The sequence below is a fragment of the Aptenodytes patagonicus genome, chromosome 1 (genome assembly GCF_965638725.1).
Source record: "Aptenodytes patagonicus chromosome 1, bAptPat1.pri.cur, whole genome shotgun sequence".
Lineage (NCBI taxonomy): Eukaryota > Metazoa > Chordata > Aves > Sphenisciformes > Spheniscidae > Aptenodytes > Aptenodytes patagonicus.
Window position 1 is genome coordinate 40,573,001 of NC_134949.1, and position 17,628 is coordinate 40,590,628.

At 43.0% G+C, this 17,628-nt stretch overlaps 1 protein-coding gene across 2 annotated transcripts in view; it reads right to left on the bottom strand.

Moving 5' to 3' along the window:
* Positions 1–17,628, bottom strand: part of PTPRR (protein tyrosine phosphatase receptor type R) — a 154,827-nt gene that overhangs the window by 45,975 nt on the left and 91,224 nt on the right. For both annotated transcript variants that reach the window (XM_076332911.1, XM_076332902.1), the window contains one exon: positions 14,291–14,553. In XM_076332911.1, coding sequence (XP_076189026.1) covers positions 14,291–14,553 — 263 coding nt within the window. The remainder of the gene's footprint in view (positions 1–14,290; positions 14,554–17,628) is intronic.

The following is a 17,628-nucleotide window of genomic DNA, read 5'->3' on the forward strand; positions in this document are numbered from 1 at the left end:
TACTGGAGGCCTCATTGCACAAACATACTGGATGACCTGTTCTCTCTCTGATTAATTTAAACCAAGCTACAATGGATATAAACAAAAGGGATTAAAAGAATGGGGAAAGGGAAAAGAGAATGGAGAGGAATAACAATTAGCTGCTAGGGCTGCACAGATTAAACAAATGCACAACTTAATGAGCTCAGATAATGCATTTATTTAAAGTAAGCCAACAAGAACTGTTAAAAACCCCCACATATTCTGTCTACTGTATCTTTTGCTTGAAAATTAGGAAAAAAAAAATCAATTTGCAAAATATTTTTTGTCATACTTGTATGAGTTGCCCGTCGACGATTTCAGTTCATAAGTACCTCCATGATGCCTTGGAGGAGCTGTAGCCAGGCACCATCATTTCCCATTTTGATATCTTGTCCAGGTGCAAAGCTTGATTACTTTTCCCAGCACAGGCAAGGCTCACTTCTTTGCTGAGCACTACAGCATGCCCGGAGGGTGCTTGTCTGCAGTATTCAGAGAACCATAGCCTATCTAAGAGAACTGATGTAATAAATGAGAATGGAGAGGTGCAACACTACAGCAATAGCTTCTAGGAAGTGTTTTTTTAAGACTGCTTGACTGAGATTTTTTGCTTTTTAGTTGGTCAGCCCCGTGGTAAACAAATAAATAATGGACTGATCTTAGATTTTTCAGCTTTTAGATGAAAAATAAATGTTTGTGTTTTTTTGGTTTTTTGTTTATTTTTTTTCCAGAACAGGAGCCTTATCAATAAGTCCATTTAGCTTCATGCATTCCATACTAATTAATCTCTTAAGCACAAACTCTACCTCCATCCTGCACCTGCTGCTCATTTAAGGAATATAACCTACAAACCTTAAATCCAAATAAGCAAATATATAATCTATTCACACATTAATGTCCTTCAATACTCTTTTGAGGCTTTAACCAAAGCCAGCTGACCTGGAAAAAGACATGGGTAGGAGTATTCTTAATGTAAATGGGCAGTATCTTCAGACAGTATCAGTAAGAGAAAATTATTTTTTATTGTGACTTGAAGACTAATCAGTACAATGAGTTCTTTCCTGGTGAGTTTGCCATTTGGGAAAGACAGGAAGGAACATCTGGGAAAAGAGGCGTTTACTACACCCTGTCAACCTTAAGATAATAAAAAAGCACATTCCTTGTTTATTTCACTTGGTCTTCATTATCTTTAAACTACTGCAAGTGTCACACAGAAGATTTCTAAGCAGACAAATGAATTGTTAGTGCACTTTGAAGAAATTACCGAACAGCAGCAGTTGCTGAAGAATGTAAAACCTCCAGACCCACACCATTGCCCAACAGAGCTGCGCCATCTATGGACATTTCTAAAGGGAGCCGGCGAAACTGCTCCACTCAGTCACACAGTGGACAAAGCATCTAAGGCTGCCTGTACAGACCAAAAATCCTTTTAGCTCATACACTTTGGAAGGCACAGTCCCATTTCCAGAGTGACTTATGTGCTTAAGTTATACTACAAGTTGATGGGATTTAGGCTCTTAGAGACAGGAACCATGTATGTGCACTTAGGCCTGCCATTTAGCTGCTTCTGAAGTTTCCAGAGGTGACACCTAAGCTAGGTATAGAAACCCTTCTCTCTTCCCAGCTTTTTCGTCTTGATTCACTTTAGTAGTCCGGCTTTCCAGCCTTGCTTTCTATGGGAAGGCTTGCTCAAACAAGTATATTAATGTGCAAAATGCCTGGATTCCCTTTGAAAATGAAGTTTAGAAAATCTGCTTAGGCTTGCAAATTGAAATGGAGCAATCATAGAATCATAGAATAGTTTGGGCTGGAAGGAACCTCTAAAGGTCATCTAGTCCAATGCCCCTGCTGTAGGCAGGGACATCTTCAACTAGATCAGGTTGCTCAGAGCCCCGTCCAACCTGACCTGGAATGTTTCCAGGCATGGGGCATCCACCACCTCTCTGGGCAACCTGTGCCAGTGTTTCACCACCCTCAGCGTAAAACATTTCTTCCTCATATCTAGTCTAAATCTACCCCCCTTTAGTTTAAAGCCATTCCCCCTTGTCCTGTCGCAACAGGCCCTGCTAAAAAGTTTGCCGCCATCTTTTTTATAAGCCCCCTTGAAGGACTGATAGGCTGCAATAAGGTCTTCCCAAAGCCTTCTCTTCTCCAGGCTGAACAACCCCAACTCTCTCAGCCTTTCTTCACAGGAGAGGTGTTCCAGCCTCCTGATCATTTTCGTGGCCCTCCTCTGGACCTGCTCCAACAGGTCCATGTCTTTCTTTTGCTGAGGACTCCAGAGCTGGACGCAGTACTCCAGGTGGGGTCTCACCAGAGCAGAGTAGAGGGGCAGAATCACCTCCCTCGACCTGCTGGCCATGATTCTTTTCATGCAGCCCAGGATACAATTGGCCTTCCGGGCTGCGAGCGCACATTGCTGGCTCATGTCCAGCTTTTCATCCTCCAGTACCCCCAAGTCCTTCTCGGCAGGGCTGCTCTCAATCCCTTCATCCCCGAGTCTGCATTGATACCAGGGGTTGCCCCCACCCAGGTGCAGGACCCTGCACTTGGCCTTGTTAAACATCATGAGGTTCACACGGGCCCACTTCTCGAGCTTGTCCAGGTCCCTCTGGATGGCATCCCATCCCTCTGGCGTGTCGACCGCACCACTCAGCTTGGTGTTGTCTGCAAACTTGATCCCACTGTCTATGTCATTGATGAAGATATTGAACAGTACTGGTCCCAATACGGACCCCTGCGGGACGCCACTTGTCTTTGATCTCCATCTGGACATTGAGCCGTTGACCACTACCCTCTGCATGCGACCATCTAACCAATTCCTCACCCACCGGACAGTCCACCCATCAAATCCATACCTCTCCAGTTTAGAGAGAAGGATGTTGTGGGGGACCGTGTCAGAGGCCTTACAGAGGTCCAGATAGACGTCTGTAGCCCTTCCCATGTCCACTGTCCCATGTCACTCCATCATAGAAGGCCACTAGGTTAGTCAGGCAGGACTTGCCCTTGGTGAAGCCAACGCTTGAATGCTTTTAAAAGGCAGCTGTAAATGTCTGCATACCAAGGTGTACTTTATCTTGCACTTCAGAGATTAGATAGGCCTTTAAAAGAGGTATTGCCGAGCTGTACAGTCCCATTTAGGGCTGAGCAGCTGATGAGGAACAGACAGGTAAGTGACCTGGAGCTCCTTTCTACAGAGCTCAGCAGATCCCTTGAAGGCCACGGCCATGGCCACTGCCTGCCTTCATCAGAGACATTCCCATAGGGGAGTGCATAGGCTGGGCTCCAGGGAAGGGAAATGTATCTGTACCTGTGCCCAGAGGTGAATGCATGGGCCAGATCAAAGGCTTTCTGGATCTACTCTTCCTCATACACCCCATCAATGAGTCAGTACAGATGGGAAATTTCAGAGTGAAATAATTATTATTGCTTCGAATTCATAGGTCTCTATTAGCAAAGGATTCATGGCATTAAGGAACTTAAATCACTTGATTTAAATTCACTTCTACGAATTTGAATAGAGGAGGGAAATGTGAGGACTCTGATAAAAGCAGTGTTCCTCTAAATGCATATTGCATTATGACATAAAGAGAAAGGAGGAGAAGTCATATCTGAAAGATAAACCAAACTCCCTCCCAACCTGATCTCTGCCCCATCTATCTCGGCACAAATGCTCTCAACACACAGGGCTCCATACAGCTAATGATGTAACACAGGTTAGATTAACATACATTGAAGGGAGTGAGGTAGAAATATGAACATAAATTTGGTGTACTATATAAGGCCAAAGGTTGAGCAGTATCCTGTTTTCAACAATGGCCAGCAAGAGGAGGTTTAGGGAAAGAACGCAAGAACAAAGCAAGCAGAAATTACTGATTACTTAATTAACACTGTTACTTATTTTTAGTATGGCCTCCAGCTTTTGGCAATCTGTAGTTTAGGAACGTCCTGAACCAAAGGTTGCTTCCACATCTTTGCATCTGGTGTCTTCTCTTCTGTGATTTTTCCTTCAGACAGCTTTCTTAGCCCACCTTATGACCTCTGTCCCAGGACAATGAGCTCCTGTAGCTGGGAGCCAGGCAATAGTGAACACTAGACATGGGGACTAGAGGGATATTTAGGCCATCTACATTTGGGAAAAACCTTGTGATGAAGCAGAAAACATTTATTTTATTCTAATCCTATCAGTAAATTGCAAATGCATTCTCTGTAGCCAGAGGATTACCTTTGGGATTAAATACAATACCAGCTTTCTGCTTTTCACAATGCCTTCTTCTTTCACAAACCTATTCAGTATTGTGCTCTGTGGGCCAAATTCTCTTCCCAGATACCTCTATAAATCTACTGAGGCAAAACAAGCTAAATAGAGACTAAAGTGAAATAAGACCATGCAAATTGGATTTATTAGCTGTTGTGTACTTTCCTGCCGTTCTGATTGTTTTCCTTCATTTGTGGTAAGGGTACACTGTTACGTCCACTGTCAAATCCAGGGAAAGGAACTGAAAGCCTCTGGACTATGCAGCAGTCCTCCGGTGGAATTTGCTACAACTCAGGAAGGATTCGAGACATCTCAAAGACGGGAGATGTGGCTGCCAGGGGGACGGTGGGAAGCGGAAGCGCCAGCCCTGGCGGAGGGGCAGGCTCAGCTGCCTCCTGCCCAGCACCGGCCCCATCTCTCGCTGGCAGCACGGCTTTCCAGGGAGCTGCTATTGGTCAACCCGAAGCATCGGGACCGAGTTCCCTAGAGAAACATTGTACTTAACGACATTTTTCTGTGTGGGAATTATATATAGTACTTCCCCTTCTGATGCCTATCGCATATTTGAGCGGTTATTTGAAGTCGCTGTGTTCTGTTTTGCTCCTGTTATCAAATCACAGGATTAACATAACAAGGATAATTATAGCTACCATAAATTAATAACAACAATACACACAGTTTGTTAAGCATCACAAGTATATTCTTTGATAGGGAACATAAGGGAAGTCCCTGTCCCTGAAAGAAATATCACTGTCGTAGCTTCTTACAGACTCCACTAGTTACAGAACTGAACGAAGAGCTCAAGAGTCCAGGTATTTTTTGAAGATAGGGCACTGATTTGCAATATCGTCTTGGATCAGCCACTTAACCAATTAATGTGTCACTTGCCTTACTATGAAAATAATAAAAAGAGCTCCTGAAACATGTTGGCCATACTCAGCAAAGGTTCAAAGTCAAACCAAACTGATGCATCAGCTTGGATGTGATGGTCTCAAAGCAGACAAACAGCTCTAGCAAGAACCTGGCTGAAATGTCAGTGTCGTATGAAATCGGCTACTGCCTCCGGGCAGTATTTCTTGGGCTGAGCCATTCTCATAGCATACTCTGGGCATCCTCATCTCTGCCATGATGCTATTGCTTCTCCATTTTCTGAGGCTTGCCTGATTGTCTGTACGCATCTACCACAATCTAAACATCAGACAAGGTAAGTTTTTTGGATAGAGGTTCATTTCATTTTTGTGTGTATATGGAGCCTTGCACAGAGGGATCCTGATCTGTGACCGAGGCTCTTAGGTACTGTATTAATAAAAATGCTAAAGAGAATTTCCCACGAGAACTGGTTCTCTCCTCCCTCTCTTTGTCCCTTAGCACGGCATTTCCAACCTGCCGGTGTGAAAAGGCGATATATCTGGTTGTAAATGTCACAGATGGACACATCCTGCTACGGGCTGAGCCGAGGTACTCGGAGCATTCAAGTTCAGCTAATGTGCATCTCCTCACTTTCCCAGATGTCCCACTCTGCCTGCACATTAGGACAGCTGGTGAAGCAGTCACAGAAACCCTGCCTGGGATGGTCGACCGCAGAAATGAGGCAGAGAGGAGCTGAGGAAATCAGTCACTGGAAAGCTGCGTCGGAGTTTAACCCTCTGATCAAACGACGCTTAAAAACCCAAACCCGCTGCTGGACAAGACAAGGGGATTACTCACACAACTCAAATTACTCATGTGCCCAGGGCAACAACGGCTCGTCTGATCCTAGGCCTGAGAATCATTTAAATATTAACATGGATATTTCCCCTCGGTTTCTTGTGCCATGTGTTACTTTTCAAAAGATCAGCTGGACGAATCACTGCAAAACCACCAAAACTGTCTACCAGATGGCGGCCACTGATTAATTTGTCTTAACTTAAGCCAAAAAGGAAGAAAATGCGATGGGTGGAGCAGTAAAGACAAGCACAATCAACATCCGACCAAACAGGGTTTCCTGTCACCTTGGGAACGACACTGATTGGCACCGCGGTTTCCTGTGTACAAGCTAAAACCAGTAGCAACTGGAGTAACAAGCATAAACGCCAGATAAGAGACCTGGGAATACAATAAAATTATTACAAAATTCCTGACTAAACCTCACAAGACGGTAAAGGCAAAACCAAGGGTAGGCATGGGCTGCATGCTAAACTGAGCACTCCCCGGCATCTGAGAGGACTACGAAACTGCACCAGAAGAATTTCTCCAAACAAGGGTGGGCTAATTTGCCTGAATTATCCACTCCCAGAAATGAATGTCACGTGCTTTGAAGAGCTTTTAGTTCTTTGCAAGAGGAAAAAAAGGAATGTGGGACAATTTAAAGCAGAGATGGAAGTGGAGCAGAATAGGAGCGGAAACGTACCATCTACCCACGCCAATCTGAAGTAATTTGCAAGAGGTGCTAGAGAGACAGGGAAATGGACTGTGGGTGTAAGTTTGGGTGATGGTACATAATTATTTGCATCTATTTATTTAGATCGTAACTCCCACAAAGTTTTGCTTCAAAGAGCTCTAACCACAACCAAAACACCTTCTCAACCAGCCAGGAGTCAAATAGTTAAAATATGGTTTTTAAAGGGTCTTTGTTAGGCTGGTGCCTGAGTTCACTTCCCCTCCAGAGAAAGGGGACAATTCACATTCCTGCCCTCTTCCTACACTGCAGATAAGCAAAGATGTCTGTAACAGGTTGGACAGAACAGACGTTTGCGCAACTCAGAGGTCCAGCGCTTGCAAAAAGTTTTCAGTGACCGTGCACTAACAGAAACGTTACACAAATGCAAGTTGGAGGTAAAGCATTATTCTCCCTCTAGTCATGAATCCACGTGCTAAAACAGACCTCTCAGGCACTGACCAGGAGACCCTTGGAGCTGGATCCCACTTCATGTTCCCTGTTACTTAGACCAGTTTCTGCCACCTCGGTAGCCCAGGTTTTCAGCCCTTGCCCTTACCCTGTCACCCGGAGTGCACGCGCCAGCAGTCACGGTGTGGCCTTCCAGCTAGTTGAGATGGTCTGAGGAGGAGGGAAGACACAATGCCAGGCTGCGGGGAGACCCTACGCTGAAGGAGCATTACTAAAAGGCACAGCCCGTAAGCAGCTGCCCACAAGCAGGACTGCTCCCCTCATGTCAGCTGCTACGCCAGCTGTGCACTTCTTCATGTGCAAGCTACATCTAGAAAAAGAAATTAAACAGCGCCAGGAAACAATCCCAGGCACTGAAACTCGGTAATTGATATTGCTACGTTTCAAGCCTTGCAGCCCTGGCTGGTTTTTAGCCTTTGCCAACAAGAGCGCTCCAAAGCAATTCACTGGCAGAGTTTGGGAACCAGCACATGCACAAACCGTTCCCAGTAGGCAGTCTGCATCCAGCCCCCGCTTTTTTGGAGGTAAAGGGAGCTTGGCAGTATGGACACAAACGAATCTCTGCTAGCTGGCCTCAGTGCAATACACCCAGTGTTTCTGGGTGTATTGAATTTATTCGTGCATCTTAAAGACCAGGACAGAATATAGCTGAGAGGTCTGCCAAATGAGAGAAATGCATTTTTAGGTCCTTCAGAAAGTGGTTGGGTTTTTTATCGTATTCTCTCACTCTTCTTAAATGATGTGGACAAATAGTAGCATGTAGGACTTTTACTGTACTTCAGGTTAAGGTTCCCGTCTTTGCTACATCTCTTCAGATGGACACGCCAGCCAGCCAGCCTCAATCCAGTGGTTAGGAGCGCGGCTGGAGGAGGTTTATGTGCCATGTCCAAAGTGCTCTAATGAGTCGGTGGCATAGACGGACCGGAGTACAAAAATTCCTGCCTCCCACCTCAAACTCAGTTTACTGGTCCCTGGTGCTTTGCAAATTCCTTCTGATAGGATATGACTGTAAAATTGTTCTCCAGCTAGTACTTTTGTGTTGGCACATAGCTGTGCTTTGAACAATTACACTGACATTTTCCTGAAAACAATCCCTAGGATTTAAATTAAGAATGCAGAAAGCATATTCAGCTCCACACAATAGGGTAAATTTATCCTCCGAATCTATGCAAAGCTAGTATATTTTAGCCAGGAAATTCAAGGCCCCTTCCTGTAAATATATTAAGTTCCCATGCTTGTGTCATAAACTACAAAACCTGGCATGTTTACAGTAGTCCAACTGCAAGGTGCTACCCTCTGAGCATTACTTGAAATGATTACTCACAATGGACGGTTTTGTATAAAGATAACAGATCAGCGACACCATAATTATATTTGCAGCAACTGTGCTCTGTGATCTAAACATCAGAACAGAACCAGAGAGAATTGTTGGAAATTCTTCTCATCTATTAGAGCGGAGATTCAGTTGAACAGTGATATCCTGAGATGCAGCTGCCGTTATATTAATGAAGCAAAGAGCACAGCAGGTTTTTTACCCTGGTTCCAACATTTCTTATGAGGTTTTATTTGGTATACAGTATTGTTAAGATAATGATTCATTTTAAAGGATATTGCTTTTCTAACACCAGGAAAATAGGTATTACAGTTAGTGTTTGTCATGCACAGCATTTGTCATCCAGATGTCATCCAGGGCACAGAAATTGTATAGGTGGCCAGAAAAATACGTTAGTTTGTGTGTCTATGCTGAATAACTAATAAAAGAGAATAGTTACCGATATTAACATAGGAATTTTCTTCCACCTCCAAACTTGAAGCCCAAACTGTCCACAGTTTTCTCTGTAAAGGTGTCAAATACAAGATGTTTCTGAGGAAGGATGCCAAAGGCAGACAGAGAACAATAATTGCTCTCATTATTTTTGTGACTATATGTGTGAGTACCTCTCGCTAATAGATTCCTGATTCCAACTTTATCTTTTGGCAGTGAGTTCCACAGACTACTATGGGTCATCTGAAGACATTTTTTTTAATTATTTAAAAATATATTGCCTTTCTTTTCCATCAGAATATCTCTTTTTCTCGTCTTATAAAGAAGTGGACAGAGGTGAGCATTTAGCAGCTTTATTATGCACATTATTTTAGCTTCTATTTCATTATACTTACAGTGAGCTATACTCACTGTATGTCCACTGAATACTTCTTAGAACTGGAGAAAAGAATTCTGCTGTCAATTTACAGGCATCTTCAGGATGGTAAGAGAAATCTCACTGGTTACAGTCTATTAACTGTGGCATAGGGGTTTTATAGTATTGCTCTGCTTTGTGGGCAAAAGTAACATCACGCACAGTTCTCACAATCAGAGTTCAAGCCAAGATTCAGCCCTACCTGTTATGTTTGTAGGGAGTTACACTCGACATTGACTTAGGTGATTTTCGCCCTACTTATCTCTATTCTGATGCCTACTGATTTTCTCTAGAGGTTGCAGACTTGGTTGCACAGTTTATGTTGAATGATGTCAGTGAGCAGCCCTCTCCTTCCAGTTTTGCTCACGCTGCCATTGCCTGCCTTCCCTTTTACAGATTATCTTGTTTTCCTGTGTCCCAGCAGTGCTTCCGTACAGTTGCCGAATTCTTTTATTTCACATTTTAAAAATATTTTATTATTTCACTTATCTGCCAGGTTTTTGCTCTATTTGCCATTTTTTTTTTCTATTATATTCTCCACTCTCTTGTATTTATTTGCAGAGGAAAAAAAAATAGCACGAAGCACCTATAAATGTTACTTGGTCGGAATGAGAGTCCTGCATGCCCCTAGCATCCTGATATGTGAACATGAGGAGCTCTCTCTTTTAGACAGAATAATTTTCCAATGAATATGTAACAGACTGAGAAAACATAGGGCTGTGATTTTTCCCACTGATTATTTAGCTGTAATAGCCACAGTTTTCAGTCTTTGTGGCTAGGATGGAATACAAATGCTTGAGAAGACTTTCCAAAGCACAGTTTGTGGTTTTTAACGCACACAATAGAAGAGCTATTTTCCACATTTTCTTTTCTTCCATGTACTTTTGCATGCTAGATAGTAACTAATTTGAACAAAACAGTATATTGTGCACTAGTTAGTTGAAATACAGTTGTCCTAGTCACAAACAATACTCGACCTAAAACTCACATCAGCAGTGGCTGGAGGAAAAGTAAATCCAGTTGCAAAACAAGTGAATACTGTGCTGGTGTGCTAACTTATTTCTATTTATATCCCCACCATGCTTGTGTTTTAACAACTCACTGCTTGTACTAAGAATTTTCAATGCTTGACATGTCAGAATGAAATTTAAAATATCACATCCCACTTCACCAGATTCTGATTTTGGCTGGGACCATTCATATCAAGATGAATTTTGGGCCAACCAGCAGAATAAAAGGAAGCCTTACTCTGCTGAAGGAAAAATTATATATTATTCATATAAACCTATAAAAGCCTAAGTAGAAAAATAAACAGTGATGAAATATTCATGGATATGCTTACGGAAGAGAAAAGGATCATTTACATCCTAAATTCAGGCATCAGCGCTATGATATTGTGACAGTTCATCACCGAAGACACCCACGGGAGAACATTAGCTCTCCGGCTCCGTCGGTCAGCAACAGCACTGCGTGGGTTGCCGATGGAAAAGGTCTTTGCTGCAAAGGAGCAGCATTTGTGAAAACACCAGAAGAGAGCAACTTTGAAGCATTCCATACTGAACCATCCGGAGGATGCCAGGAGGCTCTGAAGACAGCCCTTCACTTACCTGCCCCCACATCTATCATTAAGCGTCACAGAAAGGGGTCAGCGCCTCTTTGTTCTGACAGCCCTCTTACCTCCACACCCGTCGGTCCATCCTCCACTCTTGGCCACCGCCGCCCCACCCCTTCCCCAGCTGCAGGCTGCACATGGGCGCACATCCCTGATCAGCATCCAGGAAAATAACTCGTCTCCTGAGGCCGCTGGGCCGGTTACCATCCTGACTACGCGACCACCTTCCCTCCTCCAAGAGCTACGGCCAAAGAATAAAGAACGCCGGCCGCCTCGACGCCAGGTCCGGGGAGGCTGCGGGTGCCGGGGGAGGCGGCGTGTCGCCCGCTGGCTCTAGGGGTCACCCTGCCCGCACCCGGGCTCGCTCACAACCACCTTCAGCGAGGCACCGAGCACCGGGCCGCGTGTGTGTCACACGCACATTGCCTGCGGCAAGAATTCTACGCGTTCGATAGCGTGAATGTTGCATAATCTGCTGGGGAAGCTGTGTCTTACAGAAATAGCTGAGTAAGAGCCTTTCCAGATATGCAGAAAAAAATGTACGTGGACTTGGCTCTAGTATTCAGAAGCGCAATACATTTTGAGAAGCTGGACAAACTCCTAGAAACGTTTTGATCTACGGACAGCTGTCCATTAACAATTTGTCTGCCTCTCTACCAGCCAGTGCTATTCCTACTAAAAATGGAAAGGTTCAGAGGGCCAGATGCTGATGTTGTGCTTTGTGAAAACTCAGTTCCACCATATTTTTGCATTTAGATATGCTCCTCAAAGCAGCACCTAGTGTGTAGAGCAGGCAGAGCTTGAGAGGCAGGCATCGTCCGGCTTTTCCGCTCCATCCTTCAGAGATACTGTCACAAACTTCCCGTCTAGATGGCTAGGCACAGTGGCTGGCTCACTCCGTGGTTTGGCCCATGGTCCGTTGATTTCTCTTTGAAGAGATACAGTTTGGTCTGGATCATAATAGGCATTTCATGACTATGGATCACACTTAAGGGAGTTTGGATAGTTAGAAAATACTGCTCAGGAACCACTGTCAAGTCATCTGTCAAAGGAATCTCAATGCTAAGTTTGTCAGGAGCCCCCATATCCACACTAGCCTGCCAAGAGCTCCTTCCCCTGACAGAAACCAAAATCAGGGTAGCAAACATTATTTAATGGGTGCCCCCAAGCTGTGGCTATGAGCAGGAGGGGACCTCCAAGCTTGATCCCACTCCATACTGACAGAAAAAGGGCTGCGAGCAGACTGTTTTGTGCAGTGTGCTGCTTGCTGTGTGCAGACCCATGCTGTAAGGTCCACTGCTCCCACGTGTAATGAGGATGGCCCAAGGTTGCCTAGCACAAGGTTGTTGTGGGGCAGAAAGGTGGAGAGGGGTTTTAAACTGTCCACATACCTGGTCATTAGATGATGTCCAAGGCAAAATGTGTTCCTGCATTATTACTTTTTGCCTCCAATGCTTCTGTGTGTCAAAATGTGTGTAAATTTGTTCATAGTACAGGATATAGTAAATAAATAAGAAATACATATAATAATAGCTGCTTATTTCAGAGGAAGACAACCTATTCCCTACAGTTCTCTCCCTCACATCCTCAGACCTTCGTATCACTGAGCTTGAAATAACCTTAAACCACCATTTCTTAGAAGTGGAGTTGGGCTGATAAAGTGTAACTGTGTTAAACATGACAAAAAGGATGGCAGAATGGGACGTTATCACAATTGCTTTCACTTTTTCACAATGGCCTAGTAGTGTTCTTTTACAGTAGAAACTGAAGTGCTCAGTTCCTTCGACTCTTTTTCCTTAGTAATAAGCTGAAGTGCCTGGTTTATTTGACCAAACATCAGGTTTAGTTTCCTCTTTGTATCTCAGCTCTCCATTTTGACACATCTGAGACAGAACTTTGTCCTTCCAAAGGATGAAATTTGTTTTAGGAGTATTAAATGCTGAGTTCCTATCTGCGGTGGTGGAAATTAAGATCCTAGATCAACAGTTTTTATTTTCTTTGTTTGAGCAATGGAAAAATTTCTTCCCCAGTCCTTATGTACAAACTCCCTCTACAAATTCCTTCATCCCAATCCCTCTCAACTATTACGTATGCTATGTTAGGTACTAGATATTATAAACCAGCTATGTGATCCCATGCTCATGTGCTTTATTTTTAGGGTCTTGTGGAATGAGAGCAACTATCAAAACGTATTTACTTGTTTCCTCCATTCCTTATTTTTTTAGCTGCAGCAATATCACTACATACTTATGACAGTTCTGCCTTTCAGCTTCTTTTACTCATGGAAAAATCAGTCCCCCTCCCTTAGCTCTGTCTGTGGCTCATAAAGCCATTGATAAAATCTCTGTCATTGAAATCCCGTGGTTGAAGCCGAATCGGGGTTACTGCTCAACTCGGAGAGTCCTCACAGACAAGGCTCCGCTTGGTCTCCTTTTCATTCTGATTTCCCCGTCATATCTGCGTGGCGTCTGTTCTTTCATTTATCGTCTGTGCTGGGGTAGCAGAGTTCAGTTGCACGGCTGCATGCTACGTTAGTTATTCAGAGCACTGATGCTCATGAAAGCAGCCTGCAGCCATCAGGCAAGAAATTGTACAGGTTTCTAACAGAGGAGAGACAGATGTCAGTGTGCATTCTTCTGTGGGAAGAATAACTAGTTTTATAAAAAGAGCACTGGCCCAGTTTTTGAAAGGTAGAATGAGTGGCAAGGTTTGGTGCCCAAGTATTTCTGAGGAGCTGCACGCAAGGGTCGGTTTCATTACTAATCACTTCTTTCTCTTTTTTGTAAAGCCTGTAGACCTTGGGCTGTATCCCGATCATCATGGAAAGCTGGATTTAAGAAGAAAAATTATCTAAAGGTGATAATGGAAACACTGTATGAGATTGGTAAATGCACTCATTTGGTGTAAATATTTCTTCTTTTTGAGTTTCCCATGTGCTAGGGACTCCCTGACAATGATAACATCCTTTGCTGACAAAACATAACCAGCCCTTGTGCCCTCTGCCAGGATCTCCAGGATCAAAACAGGCAAAAATCAATGGAAAATGAAAAATTATTTATTGGGAGTAATTGTTGGAAAGGGGAAGAAACAAATTAGCAAAAAGAATTCCAGTACTGCAGCTAATCTCAGCCCAAACTTCTGGACCTTTGCTCATACGAAAAGAAAAGGAAAGGAGAGAATACCCATGAGATAGATATTAACACCCCAAAATCCCACTTCTCAGAGGTCCATATGGCAAAGTCCCCCATTTGTTGACAGAAGAGACACATATGAAATCATGCAGCATGAGTATAACAAAGCAGGATAAATCCTGAATGTGCTGGGTACCATCCTACCTTTCCTGGAGCCCCACGGGTTTCATTCTGAAAGGAGATGGACTGGCACACAGGGGAGGTTTGAGCTCAGGAACACATTGGCCTTGAGGGTCCACTACAACATTGACAATCTTTGGAGCCTGTTCAGGCTGGACCATGCTGTTGGTGGTCTTATACTCGGACTGAGATGTCTGCAGGGGAAGGGGTGAGAGGTGGATCTCCTGCTTCTTTTCCTTCTCTTGTCTCAGTGACAACTGGATCTTCTCCTTTAATCTGTACAAAACCTACAGAAACAAAGAGGAAAGCCCAATCTCAATTCCGTGGTAAAGAAAGCAAGGAAAGTATCACAAATGCTGGATAAGATTGCTACACGTGGCTTTCATTCCTAGAAGGTAAGCCACAAGTTGTGTTACGCAGCATTTCCCACAACAGGATAAATATTTCCATTACATAAACCACAGTGTGTACACGTGGGCAGTAGGGATTTTAACAGTTCTCGTTGTGAGCCAGTAACTATTTGTAATACCAGCAGTTGTATTATTAAAGGGGCAAATAACATAGAATGGAAAATAGTTACAAAAGACACTGTGAAGAAGGCAATACTGATAAACAGAGTAATTGTAGAAAAATTTGGAAGAATTTTAACACAAGAGAGAAAATAGCACAAAATAAAATAGATGCTCATGATATATCCAGGTACATGTCTCTAATTATAGCAGCCTCAATTTGTTTTAGAGCAGATGTTCTTAAAAGCTCTTACTCATTTTGCATGGAGCTGATGGTTGAACAGGGTAACTTTACTAGGCCACTTTTGTAACAGTAGGCTGCTACTACTCTGAAATACTCCTCAGGATAAGGATATCCCCCAATATCCTCAGAGAAACATAACCTGTTCTGGACTAAAGCTGAAGCGATGCGTGGCCTATGAAGCTATTTAAGCATCTGTTCAGAGAAGTGTGTTTTACAACCACCAAGACATTGACGTCTGAACATACTGTAATACCAGGATGTCCACCTATTGCTTATGAACTTGGATGTCAGATATCTGCAGCAAAAGCTTTTCAGAAGTTGTACTGAACCTCTTCCACTGAACTCCACACTGATGTTGCTGTACACCAGCTTGGTGAGGGCTGGCGAGTAGCATGTGCTCGGTAATGTCACTCCAGAGGAACCTTTGTTACGCCTATTTAACACATCTTAATCTCTCTTGAGGGGAATGCAAAAAATTATTTCTGAGCCATAGTTGTGCCATTTTCAAAATGTGCCTTACAACCTATGAAACTGAGGAGAATTACTATCCTAAGTATTGTGTGTGGAGGTGGGTGAAAGGCACTTACACAGCTTTTTGAAGGTGTCTGCAGATACCCTTATACCTTCTACTCTGCTTTATCTGTTGCCGTAAAGTATTTGAATTGAATCCTGGTTTGCAAAGCCATAAAGACAAAGCCTAGACCAACGCATTTTTCCACTGCAAGTCAGAAGCTCTTTGACAGCTGTTGCCCCGCTAGCACCGCATAAAGATCTATCACTCCATAGCTTTCCCGTGAAGACTGGATATATCTGATGGGTTTGTTTTTTCAAGGATTAGCATTAGAGGTTTAGCTGGGAACTGACCTAATGTCATTAGCAATACACCCATTAAACAAGACTTAGCTACGTAAACTATCTGTTCATTCAGTAGAGTTTAGAATTAAATTGCATGGATAAGATAAGCTGCTCTTTGCCATTATTTTGCAGAAAAAACAGCCCTACTATGAAGCAAGGACACAGGTATCAGTAAAGATAAAACAGGGGCTTGAAATGTTTTAAATCTCTTTTCCTCCAGTGATTGCTTTGGTCTCATTTGTTTCTGGTAACGCACAGATATACAGCTCAGACATTCACGGTCATGACAATGTTAACCATACCTTCTTATCACCGATACATTTTGACATAGTTTCATCCCTTGGAGACCCAGGGAATTATGTTTTTGACTTCCAAAAACCTGGATGAGTATTATTTCATATCCTTTTTAATACTCTATTATTAGACCCTAGGAAAAAAGATAGCCTGCCACCAGCAGAAGTTGAAAAAAAGCTGAAGAACCACATTTGATCTAAGAGCTAACACATTTTCCTCAAAAAGCATGGTCAGGGCCATCATGTTTTTAATGAATTCCAGGTGAAAGTCAAGGAAACAGAAATGGCCAAAAAGACAGCGATCAGCCCAATCACCAAGCTCTGCAAAGGGAACAACTTAGTTGTAATCATATTTCAAATCAGTTTAAACACATCTGTCAGTATGGATGGAAACAGATATGAAGCCCTTAAATTAGGAAAACGGACGTTTCATTGATACTTCAGAAGATTCGTTGTGAGAATAATCAAGAGGCATGGAGCAACTGAACTACCCGAAGTACTATTTTCCAGGACACACAAGGTGGGTCACCTGTAATTTTTTCATATATTAAGCCTAGGGTTCAAAGCCACAGTCCAAAAGGAAAATGTCTTCTTTCTGCCTTCTCTTTGACAGCTTATATGGAAGAATGACAGGGTGCTGACAGCATGACATTCACTCTTTATATCTCTGCTCAGATTTCTGCATAGGAAAGCTGAAATGTTATGCCCTAGCTTGGCCAGTACCTCCTACCTACCCATTCAAAATACCAGTGGAAACTGCTTTTATTCATCTTCAGAGGTCGACAGGAAATCCCAATGAGATAACTGTGTCTCCAGGACGAAGATCTTGGCAATGGTCATGTGGAGCAGTGATATGAAAACTCATCTGCCTAGAGATATTTAGGGCACCCAGGACTGTATAGTAAAATCTCCCAGAAACCATGGAAATTCACTCTAATTAGAAGCATTCTTTCTAACAAGTACTTATCAACACATGTGTGAGGCTGTGTGTGTATCTCTGCATGAGCAGAGCTATTGTGCATGTGTATACATGAGAAGAAAATCGAGCAACAAAATTTCCCTCAAACCCTGGGGAAGGGATGAAAGAACAAAAATGTGACAGATGTTAGTCGTGTTGTTTGATGCATTACTGGGAGGCATTTGGATACCATGATTTGAACGCACTATAAAAAGTCCTATAGAAGCAGAATAAAAGAATTCAGACAATCTAGGACTAGTTTATAGACAATCCCCCTAATTTCAAGTTGGCTTAAACACTCCTGCAGTATGATAAAAATACATACCATTAATTTTGATTTAAATCTTTAAACTGGCAAAAGCTGAAGTTAATAGGCTGATATTAGTTAGTTGTATATATTCTACAATCAAATTGCTTTCAGAAGTCCTGCACCACTTTATGAATCCTGAAACTTGTAAGTTTAAGAGCAAGGGATAGGTCATGTGAAAATTAGATGCCGGAAT